The sequence below is a fragment of the Megalobrama amblycephala genome, linkage group LG12 (assembly GCF_018812025.1).
Source record: "Megalobrama amblycephala isolate DHTTF-2021 linkage group LG12, ASM1881202v1, whole genome shotgun sequence".
Taxonomy (NCBI): domain Eukaryota; kingdom Metazoa; phylum Chordata; class Actinopteri; order Cypriniformes; family Xenocyprididae; genus Megalobrama; species Megalobrama amblycephala.
In genome coordinates, this window is record NC_063055.1 from 6,243,056 (window position 1) to 6,262,991 (window position 19,936).

The 19,936-nt window shown below is 35.4% G+C and overlaps 1 protein-coding gene across 2 annotated transcripts in view; it reads left to right on the top strand.

The window, feature by feature from the left end:
• grm6a (glutamate receptor, metabotropic 6a) overlaps positions 1–19,936 on the top strand; it is a 76,687-nt gene that overhangs the window by 27,708 nt on the left and 29,043 nt on the right. The window contains exons 3-7 of one of the 2 annotated variants that reach the window (XM_048210437.1): positions 5,800–6,016; positions 6,573–6,708; positions 15,507–15,661; positions 16,994–17,134; positions 17,316–17,516. In XM_048210437.1, the coding sequence (XP_048066394.1) occupies positions 5,800–6,016; positions 6,573–6,708; positions 15,507–15,661; positions 16,994–17,134; positions 17,316–17,516 (850 nt within the window). The remainder of the gene's footprint in view (positions 1–5,799; positions 6,017–6,572; positions 6,709–15,506; positions 15,662–16,993; positions 17,135–17,315; positions 17,517–19,936) is intronic. The other variant, XM_048210438.1, reaches the window with a different exon arrangement.

The window sequence follows — 19,936 nt, forward strand, 5'->3', positions numbered from 1 at the left end:
AGCAATAAATGTATCAAGGTCTTATTGACCATGAAACTTTTACATTTTAAATATCTTATGTAGTGTTGGTAAATTTCACAAGCTTGAAAAGTGAAGTTTTTGATAAACATGCTGAGCAATTTCTTTATCAAATGTTTGTTTGGAGAGCAGAAGTCTTGGCTCAAAGCTTCTAATTAACTGCTGTGTCTAATTAATCAAGAGAATTGCAGCTCTAGGCTATAACCAATAATTCATAAATACGCTTTCAGCAAAGGGTATTAAAGAGTCGTCTCAAACTTTATGTGAACTGTGTTCGGGTCATTTGAGGGAGACAAGTGGCGACATCCTGATGGATTGATTTGTTGTTGTAGAAAAAGACAGACAACAGATCAACTCCCTGAGGACAGTTGTGTTGCTCGTAGTTTGCTTTTTCATAGTTCTTAGTTATGTATCCACTTTGTTTCTTTGTCTCCACTTTTTTCTTCTTTTCTGTTTAGCTTGTAATTTAACTAATCTAGTTTATTCTTCAGTTTAAGTGTGGCATTCTGCAGTATGAATGGATATTCGTTGAGTTTTTTATGACAAATAGGTTGTGATGTTCCTCATTTGCATGTCACTTTGGATAAAAGCATTTGCTAAATGAATACATTTAATGTCTCAGATGTTTCTCTTAAAATTCCTTAGTTAGAAGACAATTGTTGACATACAGTAAGAGTACAGAGGTATAAAATGAATGTGGATAGCATTTCAGATTATTTGGTGTTGGAAGAATTTGATAGGAAAATGGTTATTTTGATATCTCTGACTTTGCAATTGCAGATTTTGTTGTTTTGGCAAACCTGAGCCAGATTTGTGATACCTTCTAGAGGAGATGCATGAGATTATATGCTCATTTTTTCAATAGAAACATCTAAAAAGCAGAGCACTTAATCAGAAGTCTCCATTTGAATGCCATTTGATTTTATAAACAACTGGGATGTTAAAGATCACATGATATTGCTTTATGAGTGTGGTTTTCTGTCCTGTGCTGATATATTTCCTATTGAAACAGAAATTAGGAACAGGACATATTGAGGGATTTCTTTTTGGATTTTCTGGCAAATGGCGAACAGATTGACATGCTCACATACATAAGCATTCACACATAAATACAAACATACACATATAGATATACTACATGCACATAATAGAAATTAGGGCTTTTGTTCAGTGCGTGGACACAGATCAGGGGCAGACAGCAGCCATTACTGTGATTAAAAGTTGGATTTGGATTGTGACGGCTCTGCCGAGAGGTGGTGAACATTGCTGTTATAGAGTCACTAGTGCAGAATATTAAATATACTTCTGTCTGAGCTAGGGATAGACATGATTAACCGATAGAAATTTGTCAACCGGTAGAGATTTTGGACTGTCGTCTCTATCGCGGTTACGCTCACGTGATGTAGCTGTGCTGCGGTGTCATGAAAGCTTATCATGTGCATCAATTTTTAAAGGGTTCGTTCACCCAAAAATGAAAATTCTGTCATCATTTACTCACCCTCATGTTGTTCCAAAGCTGTAAGACTTTTGTTCATCTTCAGAAAACAAATGAAGATCTTTTTGATGAAATTTGAGAGCTTTTTGTCCCTCCGTTGACAGCTACGCAACTACCACCATTTACGCTTCAAAAAGGTAACAAAAATAACGATATTATTCAACAATTTCTTCTCTTCTGTGTCATTCTCGTACGCTGTTTACGTTCAGCGCTTCTAGGTTCTATGTCAGAATGCCAAGTATTGGCCGACGCTGTTTACGTGAGCAGCACAACGTATGCCTGTGATGCTGACGCAGGAGCGGACCAATGAGTCGGCGTTCTGACGTAGAACCTGGAAGTGCTGTACGTAAACAGCGTAGGAGAATGTCACAGAAGAGAAGATATTGTTGAATAAAGTCATTATTTTTGTTTTATTTTTGCACAAAAAAGTATTCTCGTCACTTCATAACATTATGGTTGTACCACTGTAGTCACGTGGACTATTTTAACGATGTCTTTAGTGCCTTTCTGGACCTTGAAAGAGTTATTATATTGCTGTCTATGGATTTCAACAAAAATATCTTAATTTGTGTTCCGAAGATGAACGAAGGTCTTACGGGTGTGGAACAACATGAGGGTGAGTAATTAATGACTGAATTTTCATTTTTGGGTGAAATAACCCTTTAAGTTCTACTAACATAATCTTTGAGTTAGTTAAAGGGTTAGTTCACCCAAAAATGAAAATGATGTCATTAATGACTCACCCTCATGTCGTTCCAAACCCGTAAGACCTCCGTTCATCTTCAGAACACAGTTTAAGATATTTTAGATTTAGTCCGAGAGCTTTCTGTCCCTCCATTGTAAATGTATGTACGGTAGACTGTCCATGTCCAGAAAGGTAATAAAAACATCATCAAAGTAGTCCATGTGACATCAGTGGGTTAGTTAGAAGTTTTTGAAGCATCGAAAATACATTTTGGTCCAAAAATAACAAAAACTACGACTTTATTCAGCATTGTATTCTCTTCCGGAATCCTTTCCATTGAATTGATTCCATTGAATCCTTTCATCTGTCGGCGATGGTAATGCACTTTTACGTCGCCGTGATTGTTTTTGGCGATTAGGACATCCACGACATGCACACTTACGCACCATTTTAAAAAATCTAGCAATACCAAAATACAAACAATGTAGAATAGCTTGAATACAGCGTGCGTCTCCCTCAGACTGTAAACGAAACTCGGGCGCACCGGATAACAAGCGTCACTGCGGAGTCGTGAACCACACTCCGGAGCAGAAGGGGGCGGTAATGCACCAATAAGCTGGATGCCAACCGCCGTAAAACAGTAAAGAAGAAGAAGAAGAAGCGGAGTCGTGAACGCGAATTGACAAAAGACCCAGAAGAGAATACAATGCTGAATAAAGTCGTAGTTTTTGTTATTTTTGGACCAAAATGTATTTTCGATGCTTCAAAATGTCGCGGATGTCCTAATCGCCAAAAACAACCACGACGACGTAAAAGTGCATTACCAACGCCGACAGATGAAAGGACTCAATGGAATCAGTTCAATGGAGTCAATTCAATGGAAAGGATTCCGGAAAAGAAAACAATGCTGAATAAAGTCATAGTTTTTGTTATTTTTGGACCAAAATGTATTTTCTTTTCTGTATCGAAATGACATTACTGTATTTGTTGTCAGACCACCTGTAAAAGAGTAACTGTGAATCCTGTCTAGTCCCTTGCAATCAATATCCCACGCATAATAATGTGTCATTTTGCACTGTTGAAATTGATATATGCCATACAGAAAAAAGTGCAGCCTTGTGCTTTTGTTTGGCATCAGAACCGTAATTTAGTTACATTGAGAACATCTCGTTTGTGAACAATGACACAAGGACTTGTCATTCTGATGAATGCTTACTTTTGAGAGATGAACTAAGGATTTTGAGAAAGTTATAGTCTTTTGCAGGTAATCCATTGTGTGGTGCTATTTGTTCGGAATGTTTTGATAAATGTACTTCGATTCGCAAATGTTAAGGATGATTCAAGAAATGTACCAAAGCGACTGAGAAAAACTGTATCAAGAGAGATTTTGACAAGCACCTAAAATATTTTCAAAAGAATTGAATATAATTAAGCGCTTGTGTGAAATCTTTGCCAGTACCCAGTCCTCGTAACATGGTACCACCACAATACTTTTTTGTAAAGGTCTGTTATCTAACACACCTGATTCATTTCATCGGTTCATTAGTGGAGTGCTCCATGACCTGAATTGGGTGTGTCAGATTTTTTAGACACCTGTAATGTGCAGGATTTTGAAACGCTGGGTTAAAGTCATATTCGCGGTGGCCGCCGCACATAATCAGTGTTAAATGAATTCTTCGCCTTCCCCCTCCTGATTTCTGTATCTCTCCTCCTGTGCTTAACTTAATTTGACTAAAACCCCTCTTATCCTCACAGATAATCTGTCAAATGGATCGTTCATTCATCCATCTACCTGTTGTAAGTCTGCCCCTATGGCTCACCCACATGCCGAGACCTCGCTTAACTTCTGTGCATTAGCTGACGAGACACAATCGTTGCTCCACTTTCACTGCTATAAAAAGCCGGAGTCGATGTAGGTTTATCAGTCACTGGGTGAACCGCGTTTGAGGCCGTGCAACCAATCATGATGAAACCAACAGCAGGCATCTGCGTTTGCTCAGACAAATGATGTAATAGTGCAGATAATTCACTACCACATTTTGTTGTCAAAGCTTGAGTGGTCTATGAAAGTATGCAGTACCATGCTAACACTCATTTGAGCCAAAGCAACAACTTTATGAGACATTTTACTGGGGATTTCATATGTTTTTTTTTCTTTTTTTTCAATTTCAGACTTTCCCCATTGAAAATAGGAGCATGACTAGAACACTGTAAAAATCTTGAAGGGATAGTTCACCCAAAAATGAAAATTACCCCATGGTTTACTCACTCTCAAGCCATCCTAGGTGTATATGATTTCTTCAGACTAATACAATTGGAGTTATATTAAAAAATATCCTGACTCACTCTGGCTGTTTGTTGGAAGCTAGTTATTTTAGTTTTTAAAGTAAAGTAGTTTTTAAATATGGATATTTTTCTTACACTAATGCATCGCTTTGCTTCAGAAGGCCTTTATTAACCCCCTGGAGACATATGGATTATTTTTATGATGGATGGATGTATTTTTTGGGGTTTAAAATCTGGCCCCCCATTCACTTCCATTATAAAGCTGGGAAGAGCCAGGATATTTTTAAATATATCTCTGCTTGTGTTCGTCTGAAAGAAGATAGTCATATACACCTAGGATGGCTTGAGGGTGAGTAAATCATGGGGTAATTTTCATTTTTGGGTGAACTATCCCTTTAAATCTTGTTTTCCATGCAAAATATCTTATTATATTTACTAGAGAAACTAAATTGTGTAAGATGATAAAATGTTTTTTAGTGAATATGAGCTACTGTTCAAAAGTTTTGGGTCAGTGTGAATTATTATTATTATTATTATTATTTTTAAAGAAATTAATACTTTTATTCAGCAAGGATGCATTAAATTGATCAAAAGTGACAGTAAAGATTTTGATAATGTTGTAAAATATTTCTATTTCAAATAAACACTGTTCTTTTGATCTGTTTATCAAAGAATCAGGAAATAAATGTATGACGGCTTCCACAAAAATATTAAGCAGCACAACTGTTTTCATCATTGATAATAAGAAATGTTTCTTGATCCTCAAATCAGCATATTAGACTGATTTCTGAAGGATCATGTGACAGTGAAATCTGAAATAATGATGCTGAAAATTCAGCTTTGCATCACAGGAATAAATTACATTTTAAAATATATTAAAATAAAAAAGTTATTTTAAATCACAATAATATTTCACAAAATCACTGTTTTTACTTATCTAATCAATGCTTGTTAAGATTTGTTAATGTTTTTGAAAGAAGTCTCTTATGCTCACCAACTCTTGAACAGTTAATTTTTGAATTAAGATTATTTTTTGAGTTTTAAGCATACAATGTTGTGTGAGGCGTGTGCTTAAAACAAGAAATAATTGCCAGTAGGGTTAAAAAAAAAAAAAAACTTAATTCAAGAAATGCTCTTTGAAGTTAAGTCACAATCATCTCATATCTGTTTATCTTGTTTTAAGGATGTTTTGATATTTCTACTAGAAATCAGGACAAAAACACAGATTAAGAAAATGTCCCCCCTTCCCCCAGGGGAGTTAACAAGATGCTTGCTTTAACAAATTAATTTAAATCTCCTCTCTTTTTTCTTTCAGATCCCCCAGATCAGTTACGCCTCCACAGCACCGGAGCTGAGCGACAATAACCGCTATGACTTCTTCTCTCGTGTGGTACCACCAGACTCCTACCAGGCCCAAGCTATGGTGGACATCGTGAAGGCCTTGGGCTGGAACTATGTGTCCACTTTAGCATCAGAGGGGAATTATGGTGAAAGTGGTGTAGATGCCTTCGTTCAGATCTCTCGAGAGGCAGGTACAGTATCTATACTGTCATCAAGCTTTGAATTCTGGGTACTTGAGAGTGTGTCGATGCAGCATATAGACCTTATGTAGCCGATTCCGATTTGTATTTCCACAGCATGAAGGTAAGATCTTACGGATTTTTGAATGAAACACTTGATTTGAAATCTTCCTGGTCTACTGACATTTGTTATGATATCCGCTTCAAACATTACAATGCTTATAATAACTTTTGTTTACTCACCAGCTTCACCAGCTAATTACTCTTCGACAGCGCTGCCTTAGAAATATACAGAGCTACCGCAAGTTCAAACACAAAATCCCAAAGATGGCTGCGCGCTTGTTTCTCTGGCGCATAAGGTCTATAGAATGATCCAGATTGGACTTTCCATTAATATGCAATCATTCAAAAAGTTCCAAAGAGGAGCATGACTGAGACAGCTGCATGCATTTGTACCCATCTGCTGCCAGAATTTCATGGCGGTCATTAATATAAATAGAAAGTGAGTCACATTTTAGGAGAGAAAAATTTCAGTATCGGTGTCTATCTCTCTCTCACTTTGACAAAGGAGGTCTGTGCATTGCTCAGTCCATGAAGATCCCACGAGAGCCCAAACCAGGAGAGTTTGACAAGATCATTAAGAGACTAATGGAGACCCCCAATGCTCGAGGAGTCATCATCTTTGCCCATGAGGACGACATCAAGTAAGTGAATCATATGCTTAATGTATGTTTGATCAGCAAGGCCTTGAATAATCTGGCTTAAATACAGCTTGAATTCTATCAGCTGTATCTGTGGTATGCTGTTTATTGAAAATAATTGTAATAATTTTTATTTTATTTTATTTTATTTTATTTTATTTTATTTTATACAACTTTTATGTAACTGGTAGAAAATGAAAGGGTTAGTTCTGCCAAAAATGAAATTTCTGTCATTCATTACTCACCCTCATGTCGTTCCACACCCGTAAGACCTTCACTCGTCTTCAGAACACAAATTAAGATATTTTTGATGAAATCCGAGAGGTATATGACTCGTCCATTGTTAACACAGTCAACGTGACTGCAGTGGTTCAACCCTAAAGGGATAGTTCACCCAAAAATGAAAATTTGATGTTTATCTGCTTACCCCCAGTGCATCCAAGATGTAGGTGTCTTTGTTTCTTCAGTAGAACACAAATGATGATTTTTAACTCCAACTGTTGCCGTCTGTCAGTGGTATAATGCAAGTCAGCGGGAACTTGGACTATAAGAGTAAATAAAACACGACAGACAAATCCAAATTAAACCCTGCGGCTCGTGACGACACATTGATGTCCTAAGACACGAAACGATCAGTTTGTGCGAGAAACCAAACAGTATTTATATCATTTTTTGCCTCTAATACACCACTATGTCCAACGGCATTCATCACTCGATTCGTGAGGTCTGATCGCGCTCTGACAACGGAAGTAATGTCTAGCACTCATTGAAGTATAAGCGCGAGACATCACTGCAGCTGTCAGAGCGCGATCAGACCTCACGAATCGAGTGATGAATGCCGTTGGACATAGCGGTGTATTAGAGGTAAAAAATGATATAAATACTGTTCGGTTTCTCGCACAAACCAATCGTTTCGTGTCTAAGGACATCAATGTGTCGTCACGAGCCGCAGGGTTTAATTTGGATTTGTCTGTCGTGTTTTATTTACTCTTATAGTCCAAGTTCCCGCTGACTTGCATTATACCACTGACAGATGGCAACGGTTGGAGTTAAAATTCATCAATTGTGTTCTACTGAAGAAACAAAGACACCTACATCTTGGATGCTCTGGGGGTAAGCAGATAAACATCAAATTTTCATTTTTGGGTGAACTATCCCTTTAATTTTATGAAGCAACAAGAATACATTTTGTGCGCAAAAACGAAACAAAAATAACGACTTTATTCAACAATCTCTTCTCTTTCCTGTCATTACCCTTACGTAGTTGCCGCAGTAAGCACAGTGAAGGCTTCCGTGTTTACATCCGAATGCCGGCTCAGTATTGGCCAAAGCTGATCGTCGTCGGCCAATAATGAGTTGGCGTTCTGACGTAGAACCTGGAAGCGCTGGACTTAAACAATGTATGAGAGTGACACAGAAGAGAAGATATTGTTGAATAAAGTCGTTATTTTTGTTTTGTTTTTGCATACAAAAAGTATTCTCGTCACTTCATAAAATTAAGGTTGAACCACTGCAGTCATGTCGACTGTTTTAACGCTGTCTTTAGTGCCTTTCTGGACCTTGAAAGTGTCGGTTAAATTGCTGTCTATGGATGAATCATATGCCTCTCGGATTTCATCACATATATCTTCATTTGTGTTCTGAAGATGAATGAAGGTCTTACAGGTGTGAAACGACATGAGGGTGAGTAATAAATGACAGAACTTTTTGGGTGAACTAACACTTTAACTCTTGCCATGAAAATAGCTGTTGACATGCCATTAAAATCTCAACTACCTACCTGTAACAAAAAATGTATGAATTAAATTTGATTTAATTCATTAAAAAAATATTTTTTATATTTTTTAAAAGGAAAATATCTAATGCAGTTAGAATGGATGTTAGCGGGCACTGTGAATAAATGTTTAAAAACAGCAACTATCAAATTAATTTAAAAGTATTTAAATCAACCATTTAAACTTGTTTAAATAGTGTGACACTCTGATGGATAAAAGGGAATCTGCTGATTTTATTTCTGCATTTTCTTTATTGGTTTTGAGAGAAAATCTGTGGTATGGATGTAAACATTAAATTAAGCTGTGAGTACTACACTTTTATTTGTATCTGAAATTAGCCAAAGCATTTTGCAAACAAACATGCATCAATCTCAAAAGGAAGATTTCAACAATTTGAACTTACTGAAAAATTCATGTAAAGTAAGTGCTTTAAGTTTCTGCTTTTAAACTTAAACTTATTTCATTTTTTTACAACAGAGAAACTTCAACGTGAAGCAACGTTAACAACCCATTGCAGTTCTTTATTAAACATTTTCACTGTTTGACAGGATGTTGGTGGGAAGGCGTGAAGAGATAAGAGAACTTGATGATGTCAGCTGCAAAATAAAAAGTCATTTGAGAGGCAGATTTTTGATTTATATATATATATATATATATATATATATATATACAGTACAGTCAAAAAGTTTGGAACCACTAAGATTTTTAATGTTTTTAAAAGAAGTTTCGTCTGCTCACCAAGGCTACATTTATTTAATTAAAAATACAGTAAAAAACAGTAATATTGTGAAATATTATTACAATTTAAAATAACTGTGTACTATTTAAATATATTTGACAAAGTAATTTATTCCTGTGATGCAAAGCTGAATTTTCAGCATCGTTACTCCAGTCTTCAGTGTCACATGATCCTTCAGAAATCATTCTAATATGCTGATTTGCTGCTCAAGAAACATTTATGATTATTTTCAATGTTGAAAACAGTTGTGTACTTTTTTTTTCAGGATTCCTTGATGAATAGAAAGTTTAAAAGAACAGCATTTATCTGAAATACAAAGCTTCTGTAGCATTATACACTACCGTTCAAAAGTTTGGGGTCAGTAAGAATTTTTATTTTTATTTTTTTGAAAAGAAATTAAAGAAATTAATACTTTTATTCAGCAAGGATGCATTAAATCAATCAAAAGTGGCAGTAAAGACATTTATGATGTTACAAAAGATTAGATTTCAGATAAACACTGTTCTTTTGAACTTTCTATTCATCAAATAATCCTGAAAAAAAATATTGTACACAAATATTTTGTACAATTGTACACATTAAATGTTTCTTGAGCAGCAGATCAGCATATTAGAATGATTTCTGAAGGATCATGTGACACTGAAGACTGGAGTAATGATGCTGAAAATTCAGCTTTGCCATCACAGGAATAAATTACTTTGTCAAATATATTCAAATAGAAAACAGTTATTTTAAATTGTAATAATATTTCACAATATTACTGTTTTTTACTGTATTTTTAATTAAATAAATGTAGCCTTGGTGAGCAGACGAAACTTCTTTTAAAAACATTAAAAATCTTAGTGGTTCCAAACTTTTGGACTGTACTGTATATATATATATTTTTTTATTATTATTATTTTTTTTTCTACAATAATGTGCACTGATGACCAGGAAGGAGTGTTAAGAAAGTAAAGAGGGTCAATTCTGATTTCATGTTGTATTTAACCCTGATATTTGCCATGTTTATGAGTGTTTACAAGCATTGTTGCATATTTATTTAGAATTTCTAGAATTTTCTTTTGTTTTTTAATTTCTGGATATTTTGTTTTTAATAGATGCATAAGAGGAGTGTAACACTGACTTTTTCCATAGTTTTTTTAATGATTCTGTCTGGAACAAACTGTTCGTTCCATCTGTCGCGGTGCAGCAGACTAATGTTGTCACAGATTTGATAATGGTTGACTGGTAACAAGGGCACATGTGGATTATTTGATATGATTGAACTAACTTTTAGTATTTGTGACATTTAGGGGAGATTTGTAAAATAAACCAAATACTAAATGCAGAGTATGTGCAATGAGAGGAAATGTACTGTATCCTTTGATGTACTGATAAGACAATATGGGTTACTCCGCTTTTGATATGCAATGCATCACACATGCTCCTGTATGCATGTAAATGGAGTTGGCTGCTGACCAACGAACCAGAGAAGAGAACAATGGCTACAGACTTAGGCCAGACACATGCATGAATAGTCAACACATTACTAGTGCATGATCCTGATACATGGTACTGTACATTAACAAATCTCAGTAGGAGGCAATAGAGTTCCCCTTCAAATGTCTGGGCCATTAAATGTGTTTTGATTCAGATAGCTAGCTATAAACATGTCAACAGTTTAACTAAACATACTTGCTCAGCGTGATTCTCTTCAAAGGGTTGAGATCTAAAGACAAGGGCTAATAGAGCTTTTGAAGTGGCTGGCCCCACTCTTTGGAACAATCTCCTAATTTTATTAGAATGGCTTCCACTTTATCTGAGTTCAAATCTTGCCTTAAAACTCATCTTTTCTCTTTCGTTTCTTGCTTAATTTATGTGTATTCTTATTTTTTATTGTTGTACAGCACTTTAGTCGGCCTGTGGCCGTTTTTAAATGTGCTCTAGAAATAAACATAAAATGTAATGGCAGCAATTAACCTGAAAGAAAACAATACAGTAGAAGAAGACAGCTTTGGATGCATTTTAACACTGCGAATGCAAAATATACTTGCATTGTGTTATGAACTGCATTCTGACACATTTCTGAAATGCATGTAAATGCATGCTAATGTGAAATCAAAATTGCATTCAAATAGACCTTATGTAGCTCCGCCCCTTTTCAGTGATTTGTATTTCCACAGCATGAAGGTAAGATCTTACGGATTTATGAATGAAACACTCATTTTAAAATCTTCCCGGTCTATAGACATTTGTTATGACATCCGCTTCAAACATTACAATGCTCATGATAACTTTCGTTAACTCTACAATAAGAAAATCCGGTAACACAATGCTATGAAGCATTAGTTAAGCATTAGTAAATAGTTAATTCATCGTTTATAAAACATTAATAGACATTAGTAAGCCATTTATAAATACAGCTATAAATGCTTTGTTCTTGATTTATAAGCATATCTATAATGAGTTTAATAATTGTATTTTCATACTTTATTAATGATCAATTTATCATTTCTAAATTATGTATTACATTATTCACAAACCAGTAATTTAGGAGTTGTCAGTGGTTCATAAGATCATTTAGGAAGTGTAAGTAAATGATTAATAAAATATTTAAATGTACATTTATGCATCTTATTATTTAGACATATAGTATTAGTTACTCAGTGTGTTAATAAATGCTTTATTAACATATTCCTAGTGTCAAAACTACCTCGGTACTAACTTAAAAACATTAGAGAACAGCAGTGCAGAAGATCACTGAACCTTTAAATCTCATTTATAAAAGCTTTACAATGCATAAATAGTCCTCACTTTAGATGAGCTCACAAAAATAGTTAACTGACTACTTCTAAATGTTTTATAACTACCTGAATTAATCATGAATTGCAGTAGGAATATGTGTTAATAAAACATTTACTAACACACTAAGTAACTATTACTATGTGTCTAAATAATAAGATGTATAAATGAATGTTTAAATAGTTTATTAATCATTTACTTACACTTACTAAATGAACTACTGACAACTCCTAAATAACTGGTTTGTAAATAATGTTATACTTAATTTAGAAATGATAAATTGATTATTAATAAAGTATGAAAATACAATTATTAAACACATTATAGATATGCTTATAAATCAAGAATAAAGCAATTATAGCTGTATTTATAAACTACTTACTAATGCCTATTAATGCTTTATAAGTGATGAAATAACTATTAACTAATGCTTAACTAATGCTTCATAGTGTGCAGTTATTATAAATTGTTACCGAAAATCCACTTCACCAGCTAATTACTTTTCGACAACGTTGAACACAAAATTCTAAAGATGGCTGCCCACTTGTTTCTGCATCACATAAGAGGTTAAAAGAATAATAAGAAAAGAATAAACATTCTGTGAGGAAATTAAAAAGGTTCTATTATGACATCATTCTATAGAAACTTTACTGGTTTTAATTAGATTCTTTATTTTTAAGAACTTCAACATATTTGTATAGACTTTAAGCCGGGGACACACCTAACGATTAGCTGAAACATTCTAAGACTGAACAGAACACACATACCGATTGTTTCCTTCAACTGGAGCCGGCTTTAGGCCCCGTTTACACTAGTGCATTTTCGTTTTAAAATGCGTACGTTTTGCTACAGTTATGCCTGTCATTTACACTACGCTGGCGTTTTCGAACCTCATAAACTAAAACTTTCGAAAACGCTGCAGACCCTGTTTTAGTTTGAAAAGTTTGGCTGCCCACGTTTGCTATGCGTATCCTTGACGACCGTGTAAACAATAACATGGAGACTGAACTGCAATCTTTGCTGGCTTTGTTGTCATTTTTAGCAGCCATGGTGCATTTAAACTCTGCGTTTTTTTAACACCACAGCTGCCTACATGCGCAAGAGGCAACTGTTTACACTTGTACGCGCATGCCCAGTGTGCATGAACAGTCATGTGACATGCGTTTTCGGCCGTGTGGTGTAGATGGAGACCGTTTCTGAAATGCTGTGGAAACGGCAGTGTGGACAAGGTGTTAAACACCGTTTTAAAACAAAAATGCACTAGTGTAAATGGGGCCTTGTATTTGTTTTTATTCTTTAATTCTTTAGAAAGTAATCTATTTATTGGTTATTTAAAGAACCTAGACACCAATACTCTGATCTGAAGAACCGATAATGAAACATCAAGAGCATTTTAATTTACAAAGAACAATAATATCAACTTAAAGGGATAGTTTACCAAAAAAATTACACTGTTATCATGTATTCACCCTCATGTCGTTCCAAACCTGTATGACTTTCTTTTTTCTGTGGAACGTAAAAAAAGATATTTTAATGAATGTTTCAGTTTCCATTGAGTTCCATTGTATGGACAAAAAATACAATGGAAGTAAATGGGAACCAGAACAGTTAAGTTACCAACATTCTTCAAAATATTTTTGTGATGTGTATCTGCTGTGATTTTATGTTGCTCTTGGGGCATCTCAGGAGTGTCAACCTTCAACCATGAAGTGCTAAAGCTGCCCAGCAAATATCATCTTAGAAGGTGCAATAGTGTCAAATCCAAAATAAGCTGTCTGTGTGATTTTATCTCTGAGCTTAGACAACCTTTTCATATATGATAATATGCAGTATTCAAGACATTGCATTCCTCCTTTTAGCTTTTTCCCATTTCACCTTGCAAATTCAGAAGTACCAAACAAACTCACCCAGTGAAGACAAAACTTTGCTATCATTGTCAGCACTCACAAGTGACAGTTTCCCCTCTGTGTTTGGGTATCTCAGTCTCTAATCCATATGGCTCATTATTGATGCTTTTTGACAGGATTATGAGGTACAGAACATCTATGCAGATGAAGTTTCCCCCTCATTAAAGCACTCCCGTGAACATGAGCTGTCGCTCACTCTGCGTGAATTGTCAACCACGTTTTCAAATGCATAACTGAATAGCTTAATTCATAATAACTTGGTTAAATGCCACTCTAACTAACAATTTGAGATATTTGAATTTCATGAAGGTCTTTTCATTTAGAGACTTTTATACATTTATACGTTAAATTAAAGGGGACCTATAATGCTCCTTTTACAAGATGTAATATAAGTCTCTGGTGTCCCCAGAATGTGTCTGTGAAGTTTCAGCTCAAAATACCCCACAGATCATTTATTATAGCTTGTCAAATTTGCCCCTATTTGGGTGTGAGCAAAAACACACCGTTTTTGTGTGTGTCCCTTTAAATGCAAATGAGCTGCTGCTCCCGCCCCCCTTTCCAGAAGAGGGCGGAGCTTTAACAGCGCGTGCTTCGGTTGCTCAACAACAACAAAGCTGGAGAATCTCACGCAGTCAAAATGAGGATTGTCAGTAACGGTGTTCAGCCTTACATTGTTCAAACCGGAGTCAGATACTGATGGAGAGACTCAGGAAGAAGTTGCAACTTTTAGAATGAAACTGGACGTTTCTGAATGGTTAGTGGATACATTTATGTAGTTGCTGTGGAGTTGATTCAACTCAACATCGACTAGCATGTGCCGTCTTGTTAATCTTTTGCTGCCCTTTAACATTTGTGTATGTATGCATGTAAGTTTGCTTTGAAATTTTAACAATACAATACATAAGCTCCCTAAATTTATTCCACATTTATGGACAAATTACATTTTGTGTGAAAATGTAATAATTTAAGAATTGGTCATTGGCAGTGGAGATGTTTAAGGGTTGCAGTCATCTCTTTGACAATTATTAATTTTATTGCATCAGCTCCAGTTTGGTTCCAGCCTTTGTAAAGATTTCAGATGACGCCAACACTTGCAAAGACTCCAAATGATGCAAACTTTGGATCAACATAAAATGCAAAATGTTATGCTTATGTTGTAATCATTACGATCACAAGTTGCTGCCCAACATGTGCGTTGTGTCTGCTTAACTGAATACTTGATGTTAACTAACCACATAACGTTATTTTTAATAGCTGTGTATTACTGACAAATGAACATTGCTTTGACACACTCATCTGTGGCTAATAACAGAATACTTCCTAATTGTAACATTAATACAAGCATTTTCTGTAAAGCTGCTTTGAAACCATATGCATTGTGAAAAGGGCTATACAAAGGTAATTCTGAGTAATGTTAGACATAGACAGGTTTTAAAAGTCTAATTTGACAACACACTGAAACACAAAAGAACACTTGTGTACATAACAGAAGTGCAGTGGGTTGTTAACAGTGTTTCATGTTGATGGTTCCCACATTTCCACTATATTTTGTAAATAATTTTCAGTATGAACAGTGTAGTTGTGCTGTTGCTTGTCCAGGCAGGTCCTGGAGGCTGCGAAGAAGTCCAATTTGACTGGTCATTTTAAGTTTGTGGGATCAGACAGCTGGGGTGCCAAGAGCTCTCCGATCCTGGATCAGGAGGAAGTGGCTGAGGGTGCCGTCACCATTCTGCCCAAGAGAGCATCTATTGAAGGTTTGAAATATAATATGCATCTTTTAAGTCGCCAAAATAAATGAATGTTACAGATTTTATTCTGAACAATTAATTTGTGCATTTATATATATATATATATATATATATATATAAGAAAATTGCTCTTCCTGTGATATGCTCACTTGATTGCCTTTAATCCAATATGCAACGCTCACTTTTCACAATCCAATCAACAATTGAAGGATAAAATCAAGTCCCGTCCTACATTTCTTTATTGTTTGATAGCTATTTCACCAGAATTATGTGTCACAATATGGTAATAAAGTTGGTTGCAACTTCTATTTCTGCCATGTACACTACCGTTCAAAAGTATGGGATCAGTAAGATTTATTCAGCAAGAATGCATTGATCAGAATTAAAATTTCCTGATAATTTACTCACCCCCATGTCATCTAAGATGTTTATGTCTTTCTTTCTTCAGTCAAAAAGAAATTAAGGTTTTTGAGGAAAACATTCCAGGATTTTTCTCCATATAGTGGACTTCACTGGGGTTTAATGGGCTGAAGGTCCAAATTACATTTTCAGTGCAGCTTCATAGGGCTCTACATGATCCCAGACAAGGAATAAGGGTGTTATCTAGCAAAAACGATCTGTCATTTTCTAAAAAAAAAAGTAAAAATTTTATACATTTTAACCACAAATGCTTGTCGTAGGCGGAAGTACCAATCTAGTGTCTACAAAGCAAACGTGCAAAGACCAAGTCAAACCAGTAAAACAACGGTGTTGGACGATTTTGAAGTTGAAGGAGAAAATGAGATGGAGTTTTTCGCCCTACCGCGGTACTTCCGCCTACGTCACGTGTGACCTTTCCAACATGATTACATAATGCGTGGCACATCACAGAGTTAGTGCAAGATGAGCATTTGTTATTAAAATATATATATTCATTTTTATTTTTTTTAGAAAATTACAGATTGTGTCGTTAGATAAGACCCTTATTCCTTGTCTGGGATCATGTAGAGCTCTTTGAAGCTGCACTGAAACTTACATTTGGACCTTCAACCCGTTGGTAACTGTTGAAGTCCACTATATGGAGAAAAATCCTGGAATGTTAACCTTAAAAACCTTAATTTTTTTTTTGACTGAAGAAAGAAAGACAAACATCTTGGATGACATGAGGGTGAGTAAATTATGAGGACATTTTAATTCTAAAGTGAACTAATCCTTTAATAAGAGAGACTTCTTTCAAAAACATAAAAAAAATCGACCCCTGACTTTTGAAAGGTAGTGTATCTTACAAATGTACTTAATTCTACTCTACTTAATTCTACTATAAACATAAAATTGGTAATTTTTCTCCTTTTCAATCAGGGTTTGACCAGTACTTTGTCACTCGATCCCTGGAGAACAATCGCAGGAATATCTGGTTTGCTGAATTTTGGGAGGACGACTTTAGGTGCAAACTGACACGTCCAGGTATCAAGATCGACCCAGAAAAGAAGAAATGCACAGGTGAGAGCTCCTGATAGCCGTTTGCAAGTTGCAAACTGATGTTTGGAGCAATGACAGGTGACCTTAAAATGTCTTTAATGTCTTCTGTCTTACTTATTGTTCACCTACTCTAACTCTTTTTATTCATCACGTTGCTGTCTCATTGTGTTCATTTCAATTTGCCTCTCTCTCTGTCTTTCAGGAGAAGAACGGATCAGCCGCGATTCTCATTACGAACAAGAGGGCAAGGTCCAGTTTGTAATCGATGCAGTATATGCCATGGCTCATGCTTTGCACAACATGCACCAGGATCTGTGTCCGGGAGCCACAGGTGTTTGTGATAAAATGGACCCAGTGGAGGGACGTTTGCTGCTTAGCTACATCCGCGCCGTCAACTTCAATGGTGAGTTGACACACTAGATCAGAATCACTGAAGACGAGACCTGACTGGCATCAGAAATGCCATTAGGCTGAATGCCAAAAGATGTTCAAAGGTTCAAACTAAACCCCATAAAAAGCTTTAGTTTTTCCTCACAGGCTCATCTGGATTGAGCACAAGTGTTGTGCTTATAGACATTGGTCTGCCTTTGGATATTTGAATGCTTTTACCCACAAATTAAAATTCTGTTATCATGTACTCATTGCCATGCTATTCTAAACCTGTATAACTTTAGTTATTATGGAGAATTTCGTTGTTGCATGTGTGCCTCATTTGTTAGTCATTTTGGATTAATATCTGCTAAATGGATAATATCTTCTAAATGAATAAATGTTAATGTTGAAATTTTAAAGAATCTTAGCTCTTTTCTACATAATTACAGTGTAGAGTAAGAGCACTTTCATGCTCAAAAAATGTATTGCGATGTATAAGTTTAATTTGCTATTTGCTAAAAAATCATTGAAAATTTGTGGTCGCAAACATTCAGATATTTGATCAAAAATACAGTAAAAACAGTAGTATTGCGAAATATTATTACAATTAAAAATAACTGTTTTCTAGTTTAATATATTTTAAAATTTTATTTATTCCTGTGATGTCAAAGCTGAATTTTCAGCATCATTACTCCAGTCTTTAGTGTCACATGATTAAAATATGCTGATTTGCTGCTCAAGAAACATATTTTATTATTAATGCTAAAAAAAGTTGCTTAATATTTTTGTGGAACCTGTTGCATATTATTCAGTATTTTTAGAGAGTCCAAAAAACAACATTTATTTGAAATAGAAATATTTTGTAACATAGTTGCATTATGTTGAATTTACTGTCATTTAATGCTGAATAAAAGTATTTCTTTCGTTCAAAAAAACAAAGAAAAAATCTTACTGACCCCAGACTTTTGAACGGTAGTCTATATCCTTACAGACAACATTAAAATATCAACTCTTCTATGTATTTAATTAAGAAACATATTGTCTACAGTTCATGAGTGCATGTTATCCTAAAGAAATTATTTTTCTGAATTGATTTTTCCACCCCTAAAATGACTTCTATTGATGTAACCAAGGCCATGCAGTTGGGCAAAAAAAAAAAAATTAACCAGTAATATAATAGGTACTTTTCACAATCCAGTCAAATCCTGAAAGATAAAATCAAGCCTCACCCTACATTATTATATGCAGAATATTCTATTTAATTTTGAAATATGTCACAATACTGAAGTTAAATGTGTTGCGAATGACTTTTCTTGTTCTGATTAAATACAGAATGTGCTTAGTGCTTCACAGTACTGGTGTGGCCTCTTAGTTCAGTATACAATCCCGATTCCAAAAAAGTTGGGACACTGTACAAATTGTGAATAAAAAAGGAATGCAATAATTTACAAATCTCATAAACTTATATTTTATTCACAATAGAATATAGATAACATATCAAATGTTGAAAGTGAGGCATTTTGAAATGTCATGCCAAATATTGGCTCATTTTGGATTTAATGAGAACTAAAAAAGTTGGGACAGGTAGCAATAAGAGGCCGGAAAAGTTAAATGTACATATAAGGAACAGCTGGAGGACCAATTTACAACTTATTAGGTCAATTGGCAACATGATTGGGTATAAAAAGAGCCTCTCAGAGTGGCAGTGTTTCTCAGAAGTCAAGATGGGCAGAGGATCACCAATTTCCCCAATGTTGCGGCGAAAAATAATGGAGCAATATCAGAAAGGAGTTTCTCAGAGAAAAATTGCAAAGAGTTTGAAGTTATCATCATCTACAGTGCATAATATCATCCAAAGATTCAGAGAATCAAAAAAGAAGCCATATCTAAACATGATCCAGAAGCGCAGACGTTTTCTCTAGGCCAAGGCTCATTTAAAATGGACTGTGGCAAAGTGGAAAACTGTTCTGTGGTCAGACAAATCAAAATTTGAAGTTCTTTTTGGAAAACTGGGACGCCATGTCATCCGGACTAAAGAGGACAACGACAACCCAAGTTGTTATCGGCGCTCAGTTCAGAAGCCTCAATCTCTGATGGTATGGGGTTGCATGAGTGCGTGTGGCATGGGCAGCTTACACATCTGGAAAGGCACCATCAATGCTGAAAGGTATATCCAAGTTCTAGAACAACATATGCTCCCATCCAGATGTCATCTCTTTCAGGGAAGACCTTGCATTTTCCAACATGACAATGCCAGACCACATACTGCATCAATTACAACATCATGGCTGTGTAGAAGAAGGATCCGGTATACTGAAATGGCCAGCCTGCAGTCCAGATCTTTCACCCATAGAAAACATTTGGCGAATCATAAAGAGGAAGATGCGACAAAGAAGACCTAAGACAGTTGAGCAACTAGAAGCCTGTATTAGACAAGAATGGGACAACATT